This window comes from Helianthus annuus, chromosome 16 (genome assembly GCF_002127325.2).
Source record: "Helianthus annuus cultivar XRQ/B chromosome 16, HanXRQr2.0-SUNRISE, whole genome shotgun sequence".
Taxonomy (NCBI): Eukaryota; Viridiplantae; Streptophyta; class Magnoliopsida; order Asterales; family Asteraceae; genus Helianthus; species Helianthus annuus.
The window spans coordinates 4,880,578-4,889,842 of record NC_035448.2 but is presented as its reverse complement, the minus strand read 5'-3'; the positions used below and the strand labels follow the sequence as shown (position 1 = coordinate 4,889,842).

Below are 9,265 nucleotides of genomic sequence, written 5' to 3'. Positions count from 1 at the left end.
ACGGAGCCCATTTAAATGAATAACACGGCAGAATAACACGGTGGCCGGTTCGATTGTGTGAAACTTGCGAAATCTAAATGAAAGATTGAATTAAAATCGGTTAGCATCTAATTTCCCAAAAACAATAATAAGAACTGAAGTATCAGAAAAAAGAAAAACCCTAAACTGAACCAGACCATACCTTTAGAGGATAGAGAGTATATGGACGGTGTATGAGAGAATCAGCAGAGGAGGATGAGCGATATAGGGTTTTCATTCGAATCAAAACAGGGAAGATGATGAGGGCTAGGGTTTCGTGATTGTGAAACTCTTCGATCTGCAGAAAAGTGAGGGAGGCGCTAGGGTTTCAAGAGTGAACAGTGAATGGGGAATGGAAAAGATATATACATATTGGATCCGAAGTGTGGGTCGGGTTTCATTATTCGGAGATCCAAACTCAAAACGGATCCCGCGTCCAAAAGCAAGGAGTGTATTTAAAATGGATTCCCTCCCAAAATCAAACTTCAATAAACAAATGGATGCCACATCATCAAAATGGCTTCACCATCCAAGGACAAATAGCCCAAATCATCTCCTTTATTAATATACTAGTTTAAGAACCCGCGAGGTTCGCGGGTGGACTAAAACACAAATGAATAACTTTAATTTATTGAAGTAATCGTTTGAATTAAATAAACGTTCAAGTAATAATCAATTAGTAAACTACAATTAGACAAATAATGTAATATCTCGAGATACATGATGATGCAAATTTGTGTAATATTGTGTTTATGGAACATAATAATGTTATTATGATTTTTATTGAACATTTACACGGAATGTAAGATCGTTTGATGAATGAGTACATGGAGATCACAAGTCACGAAATACTTCTTTGTAAACTACATTTGTCGTTTTATTAGTAGGTTTGCCGTCATTGTCCAAAATCAGAAGTTTAACTCCTTGTCTGGTTTTAACTCTTGATAAAGCAACATACAGCTGACCATGGGTGAAAACTGGTTGCTTCAGATACAGACCAACTCTAGACAGTGATTGTCCCTGACTCTTGTTAATAGTCATTGCGAAACAAACAGCCAACGGAAATTGTCTCCTTTGAAACTCAAAAGGAATTTTTTTATCAGAAGGTATCAAACTAATCCTTGGTATATAAGTGCGTGTGCCTATGTTCCCTCCGGATATTATCTCGGCTTCTATTACACGGTTATACATTTTTTTGACCTGTAGTCGTGTACCATTACAAAGCCCATTTTGTTGGTCAATGTTACGTAATAGCATCACCGGCACGCCTACTTTTAGTGCTAGCCTATGATTAGGTAAGCCGGATACTTTAAGACCGTTAAGCACATCAGGAGAGTATAGTTTTTGTTGTGTAGCGTTTGGATCTTCAGACTGACAAAGACTGTCTGAACTAAGATACTCTCGTTCTTCTCCTGGGAATAGTGACAACAACCGATCATTAATTTCATGCACAACCTCGTTCTTAGGTGCAAGTATAGCCCTCTCACTGAAATAATTCTGATTGTTGAAGTTTTCGAGAATTGAAGGATACACAAAATCAATTAAAGTTGAAATTGGATCCGATGTATCAGTGATTAGAAGGTCGCTTGGTATTTCAATTGACGCTTCTCCATCATTTGGACCACCAACATTTCCCTCACCTATATCCAAAAGCCATTTGGCAAATTGTTTTATTTCTTCAGCGTCCGATGCTGAACTTCCAACTGTTAACCTCATGTTTTTTGTTAATCTCAGCAACTTACATGTATTCCACAGATAAGACGAACTTATTGAGGCATTGACAATTTCTTGTCTTCCACCATTTGGAACAACAGGAAGGATCTGTCTAAAATCGCCTCCTAAGACAATAACCTTCCCTCCAAAGCGGATGTTTGATCTGTTTGAAGTTTCGATATTGAAAATGTCGTTCATTGTTCTATCCAACGCTTCGAATGCATGCTTGTGGACCATAGGCGCTTCATCCCATATAATCAAGTTTGTTTCGTGTAGTAGTCTAGCAACATCTCCATTCGGTTTTATATGACAGACTGAATCCTCAGTAAGATTCAATGGAATACGAAACCTGGAATGCGCGGTCCTGCCACCAGACAATAACAACGACGCGATGCCACTTGAAGCAACGTTTAATACAATTTGACCTTTTGATCTGATTGCCGCAGATAATGTCTTCCATAAGAACGTCTTGCCGGTCCCGCCATAGCCATACACAAAAAAAACCCCACCTTTGTTACCCTCAACTGCGTTGATTATTTGTTGGAAAACTGACCGTTGCTCCTCAGTTAGCAAATTAAGTTGATTATTAAATTCAGCTTGAAGATTCGTTTGGTCGTAGATACGCTCCTCGTTAATCAAACGATTGTCTGAATCAGACATAGACGCAGTATCTGGGTACGGCATTGTCTCAAATCTCTTGAGTGATGAGTTGTTTCTGGCTAAGAATTTTTCAACTTCACTCAAAACATAGTTTTTAAGTTGGTGATCTGGAATTGATAAATCTGTAAACAATTGGAAAAAAAATATATTATCAAGTTATGAAATCAAAATATATTTAATGAACCAAAGCATATAGCATAAATGAAACATAAAACCATGTTTTCTTTAAATGAAAATTGTATTTTTTTTTATAACGCAACCAAAAACAAAAAAAAAGTGGATAATAACTACATTTTACGTAAAACAATTACCTGTAAGACGATGATATTTCCTAAGTCTGTAGATAAAGTCGTCTGTCATGTATCTCCATGTGCTTTCCCATACAACCTCAGGTCTGGACAACGTATTTGTTAATAGCAAAGTAGCAAATAAATTACGAAGATACGAAGGGGAACCTGTTTCGTTTGCTTCTTTGATTGCCTCAATATATTCTGCGTCATCGTCCAAAAGGCCGAGTGCATAACATGCATCTCTAAATGTATCATATACCTTACCATGAACTGTTTTAATATCATCAAAAGACCTTGGTCCTTTCACTTTGTTAAGAAGAATTCTTAAATAATATGCTTCCCCAAGAGACGGACTTACAGCGTGAATTCTCCCAATTGACTTATGTGTTTTTCTAGGTTCCCAACAACGTTTATCAAGCTTCCATACATACCAACTTGGAAACTGAACATATGTAAGTGTACGGGCCAATGTGTCATTCGGATCTTTGTTACGTTCCATCCAGGAAAGAAACATTGAAGCTTTGACAGATGGTTTGTTAAGCACTTGATTAATATCCTCGTCGGGACCAAAAACAACAGGTTGTTTTCCGGGAAGATGGAATGGCAGCCTCATAACAGATGGAGTCCTGTAATGCACATCGTATGCGAAGATCCTCCAAGATGCCTCACAAGCCGATAGATACCTACAATCATAGTATTCTTTGACCTCGTCTTGTTGTAGTTCTTCGTTGTTACTATCATGTTGGACAACTGCAACGGTTGCTTTATCAGGGCCTTTATTTATATATTTAAACAAATATTTAATTGATCCGGCTTGATTGCACCACTCAACATTTATATGTGCCTGGTACCGTTTCAAAAGTTTTTTGTTGTATGGCACAACACTTCGGTTGTCTAAGTCGATTCCATTTTTCACTACAGAAACACCATTATCTCTTCTTTTGTATATTGGGAATCCATTTGAATCCAGTGTAGTATGATCTTGAAATTTCTTTGGAAAACCCTTTGAACACTTATTGTCAACCATACATGGACAACTTAAATTAGCGTTACCACATGGACCATGAATCATATAGTCTTTCACAAGTGCATATAATTCTGCATCTTCATCTTCATTAGGGATTTCTGCAGTTATAAATGGATCAACATGGTCTACCGTTGGAAGCTTGGATTCATTTTCTAAGAATAAGCATAGGTGGGCATGAGGCAATCCTCTCTTTTGAAACTCAATTGTGTAAACAACTGTAAAACAAACTAAACCATTAGTAGATTTAAATAATATAAAATCAATATAAAAAATAATTTGATAAAATACCTGCTGCAACTTTTCCAAATAGACGGCGTTCTTTAAAATCTTTGCAAATTGAATCCAACTTTATTTTAAATAATCTGGTCAGTATATCTGGCCTATCTTCAGGTTTAAAATTTGTGTCTCTAAGAAACCTTTTTACCTCAGGCCACTTTGGATTGCACGTGATGGTTATAAAAAAATCCGGATAACCAAACCACTTACAGATAGCCATGGCATCTAAATAATTTTGCATCATATATCTCGCGCCACCGGTAAACGAAGAGGGCAAAAATATTCGTTTTCCAACGTTAGATATGTCTTGCTGGCCCTTATTTCTTAATTCACATAGACTTTCATAGCTATCTGACCTTAGATTCTTTTGTTGAAGACGTATGTATTTAAGCCTTTCGCTCTCAATCATAGTATACGCATCAACCAAGAATTGTTGAAAGAGTCTCCTTGAATTTAGAATCAATGAAAACTGATTAATTCTGTCTTGCAAACGATATGCAAAGAACTCTCTCATCGTACAATTTGGACGTTTCTTATTGATTATGTCTACGACACCATGATGAGGGATGTCAATTCTATAACCATCATCACCATAAGGAAACAAAATAGGATATTGAAGTGCAAGGTATGAAGGATGCAATTCACTAATTCGTTTCAAAGTACCTGTTTGCGTTTCAATAACTATATCTCTATTGTTGATTGTGTTGGCAATATCCCCAACAATTAGAGCAGCAACTTCACCACATGTTGGTAAATTATATGTTCGTCCATCCTTTTCTCTAAAACCAATTAGACGAAGCTTCAGATTAAGCTCAGGGTTTTCATGAAAACGGTCTCTAACCATCCTATAAGCTTTTACCAACTGATTTTCTGAATCTAAAAGACATTTTATATGTTCAATCAGTTTATTATCAAGTTCAGCACCACTTGCGGAGGATGAATCCTTTGAACGACTGGTTAAAAAATAGAGGAGTGTTACAAAACATAAACATTAATAAAAATACTACTGGAGAAAACTGTGATTGGAAAAAATGTTTAGTTGGTTGTAGTACCTAAATACGGATTGTCTGTTGGAAAGTTCGTTTTCAGTATCGAAAATGTAGAGCTGGCAAAATTTAGGTTGGTCTCCGTCTTCCGGAAGGAGGCTTCCAGTGCTGTGGTAGTTCTCTCCACTAATTCTGTAGCAGAATGGTCCATTACCTCTGTTAACAGTGTGATCAACCTTACCACCCATTGACGTGAAAGCAAACATTGAGTTATACCGTCGAATATTATTCAAAAAATGTTTGCTTTCTTTGTCCTTATACATAAAAAGTTCCTTATAACTTGGAACAGCATCTTTATAATCTGGTAGTTCTACTTTGCCGTAACCACAACATAAGAAATAGCATATTCTTCCTTTCTCTTTTCTTCCCCTTCCTTTCTCAGCATCCCATAATTTAGCATTGCATACTTCACAAGTAATACATTGGTCACCATGATCGATGTAATCTGTAAAGTTAGTTGAAGTAAAAAAAATATTACTTTAGGAAGGAGGTGTTTGTATAAAAATAATAGATACTATTTAGTCAATTGTTTAAGTAAAGTAATTTTTATTATACCTGTTGAAACTCCTTTGTAGATTGCTTCATCTGTAGTTTCCTCTGTCGTCAAGTCAATCATTGGTATAGGAGATGTAACTCGCGATTTACTTATTAACTTACGTTTTCCTGGCGACATCCTCTGTAAAGAAGAACTTTCGAGAATAGTAAATGTGTTGCCAGAATGTGTGATGTTTGAAGATAGAGAAAAACGACGAATGTTTATTGGTGTAGTCATGTTGTTTGTAAGACAGCTAAGAGTACCTAAATAACATAATATACTCCAACTTATTAACTTTTTAAAACATATAAACTGTATTTGAAACTAAATCCGGATTATTCAGTAAATATAATCTTTACTTGTAGGTAACACCGACGATGTAGGAGTAACATTGTGCGTGTTGGAAGACAACAATCTTAAATCAGTGGAAGATGTTAAAGTATTGGAAGGGTGTAATTTTCGTTGTTGTAGAGTAGTAGATCTTTTACTGTCTAAATATAGTTTCCTTAACCTCCGTCTCTCTTTGCAGTCATTTTGAAGAAATCTCGGGTCATAAACTGTAATATTATAATAAAAATCAGATAATTTACATATAGACATTATCCAAATAATAAATACAATTTTTGTTAAAAAATTGTATACTACTTTAAACATTTACTAAAGTTTTACCTCCATATTCAATGGAAGCCTGTGTTGTATCATTGAGCATGTAATGCGGAATGGATGATGAACCAGAAGTAGATGCTATAACATCTATTGATTGTGATTTACCTTTTTGCATTCCATAACGTTTACCATCGATGTATAATTTTCTAAGTTTACGCCTCTCCTTACTCTCATCTTGAGTAATTTTAGGGATGAAAACTTGCAAACAATCATTAAATATAAAACACATATAAGGTACATGAAATATAATGATACGATTTAAATTGAAAATGTAAATATTAATAAGATAAAAAGTTAAATAATACCGTTTGAAATGTTTCCCAATGGTGTTCGATGAGTGAGATCTGGCATAATATATATATGTATATATACGTGAGTATAAATACAATACATGTGTATAAATACAATTTCATGTATAATTACAAATAAAGTATTAGAATATAGGAAACAGTAATGTGTAATACAATGTAATGTTTTTTGACATAGGAGTAACAGAAAGGAAATTGTACTGCAGTTCGGTAGCATTTTACAATTTGCAGTAGTTTGACCGACGACATAAAAACTGGAATGAGAATGGACAAAAAATGATACGTTTATTTTTTTCCGGAAATTAAAATGGTTTGTGAGTTCTTAAATTACATATTTATTAGAAACATTTATAATGTATATTGAATCAGTATATAAAAATACATTCATTGTTATATATTTTTTAAAAAAAATATGTTATATTTATTATTTATTTTTATAAATCGACAGGTTTGATAAGTATTCATATACATTTGTTATAAATATAATTATTTATACTTATTATTTATGTCTATATAAAAGTAGACAATAAAAACTTGAAGATAGGGACTACTTCTGTCAATTATAAAAAGTAACCATAGGGTTCATCATGTGTTTGTCAAATCAGATATGATATAGGTATACGTAGCAATGATGCTTATCTCTTTCTCTATTACCCACTTCATTATATTACACCAAACTTCACACACATACACATTAAAATCTTCAAGATCGGCATTGAAATTATCATCGGAGAAAGAAAAATCACCAACAGGTAGGTTTCAAATTTTTGTTCAAACATATCGTAGATGTTTAATTGTATCATTGTGTGAGATTTGCAATCTAAATTTGTGGATTTTTAGTAAACCGACATGTTCTTTGATAGACAACTATAGTTTTTAACGCCATCTTATTCCTCATTTCATCATATTATATAGATTTGGGTTTTATATGAGCGAAATTAGATGTTTTGTGATGTTGATCTGCCGTTATTGTTCCAGTATTTGGTTTCGGTTTTTTATCAAAGTTTTATTGGTTATGTCGGTTTATGATTCCGATTTGAACATGATTATGGATGGTGCATTGTTATTATTATTGAATGATTTATTTCTGCACATCTATTATTGTTTGTTTTAGGGTTTTTAGTGAGTATACTTGTTGATATGTATATTTGTTTCGCCTAACTGTTACACACAAGTGTGATTAAATTTGGGGATTTTTCCAGTATAGATATGTTATATGATAATGAACATCTATTATTTACTGATATAATTATATGTAGACAATGGCGCGTTCTTCAACTGAGCGAAATACACAAAATAAAAAAAAGGAAGTCATAGTGGTAACAGATTCGGACTCGGAAGAATCTTTCACTTCGGAAGAATTCGACTGGAACGCACCAGAACCAAATCTCATTTTCATGCCCTCCTCTTGTTCACGTTTTGTAAGTATTTACATTTATTATTATGTAGTAAGTTGACTGTTGTTATATGGTGTCATTAGTGCCTTTATCATTACCGTCTGCATACTTGTTTGGCATTTCTTAGCGGATACCAGTTAAGGTCGCAAGAGCCATGGGAATCGATAGATGCGGAAAGGTGACCATTGAAAACATGCGTGGTGTGGAAACAAATCTGAACGTCTCGGCTGAACCAAAACGATCAAAAAAGAAAAATCGGTTTACTGTTTTGGGATGGCCAGCATGGGTTCGTGAAAACAACATCAAGATGGGTTATCTTTGCGTTTTAGAGTGGTATGAGGATATGCCTGCACTCTTTGTTAGGGATGTAATCGAAGAATAATTGGGTTAGTACCATAGATCGCCACCGTTCAACCAGTTTGTATGGTAATTTTGTCTAACTAACGGTGTTGGCAGTAGGTATATAAGTTTGTAGGAAATGTTGTTTGGGAAACTGTTACAATGTTTTGTTTATGTTAGCTGTTGGAAACAACTAAATAATATTTTGGCCTATGTTATATGTTTAAATATTTTGATACATGTATAATGTTGGAATGGAATGCTACTTGAAATTTAATGGTCATCTACAAATTACAACATCAATATACGATTCTAAGTTGTTAATGACAAAAGGTTTTGATATTTAAATGTTTACGACGCAATAGTGGTGACATTATCTTCACGAATGCATCTAACTTTAAAATAATTACATGAATATACGTTGCTTTCATAATTTGATTTAGTTTAGAACTATTACCTGAAGTTACATTTCTGAGAGCGTTAGAATATGTTTGTATAGACCTGTTTTTCCGAGAATCCAAATAGATTTTTCGTTGTCTTCGCCTCTCCTTTGCTTCCTTATTCGTATCAGTATAGATAACTAAAAAAAACATTAAAATTACAATTTACAAAGTGACGTTAAAATGTAAAATAATATACCAACATATTAAAGGAATATGCATATATGTGTGGAATATATGTATACCACTAGTTATGTCTGAAAATGGAATCCTTGCTATGTGACCTAAAACATCAATAATAAAAGGATACAAAAAATAGTATATGTCATTTCTTTGAGGCATGTATCTACCTAATAATCAATAAACTGAAAGATATTGAAAATACTACCACTTGAATTGTTTGTATTGCAAGGTTGCTTGACGAAAGACGAAGACTGAATCTTTGACCTTTTCGACGTGACATTAACTGTTAATATGTTCATGAAAAATTAAGTAACCTGATAGCGAATGTATACTTTATTTTGAGAAATGAATGAAATGGCACTTACGG

General features: G+C 34.1%; 2 protein-coding genes across 2 annotated transcripts; one reads left to right on the top strand and one right to left on the bottom strand.

Annotated features, from left to right (window-relative positions):
- Positions 1-852: 852 nt before the first annotated feature.
- On the bottom strand, positions 853-6,460 carry LOC110918879. Its single transcript, XM_022163158.1, has 7 exons — positions 6,235-6,460; positions 5,925-6,122; positions 5,586-5,828; positions 5,037-5,475; positions 3,997-4,937; positions 2,703-3,923; positions 853-2,513 (listed from the first exon to the last, which is right to left on the bottom strand). The coding sequence occupies exons 1-7, from the start codon at positions 6,458-6,460 to the stop codon at positions 853-855; spliced, it is 4,929 nt and encodes a 1,642-aa protein (XP_022018850.1).
- A 694-nt stretch (positions 6,461-7,154) lies between these two features.
- On the top strand, positions 7,155-8,514 carry LOC110917997. The gene is made up of 3 exons (XM_022162402.2): positions 7,155-7,291; positions 7,799-7,960; positions 8,064-8,514. The coding sequence occupies exons 2-3, from the start codon at positions 7,802-7,804 to the stop codon at positions 8,316-8,318; spliced, it is 414 nt and encodes a 137-aa protein (XP_022018094.1). The 5' UTR covers positions 7,155-7,291; positions 7,799-7,801; the 3' UTR covers positions 8,319-8,514.
- Positions 8,515-9,265: the final 751 nt, after the last annotated feature.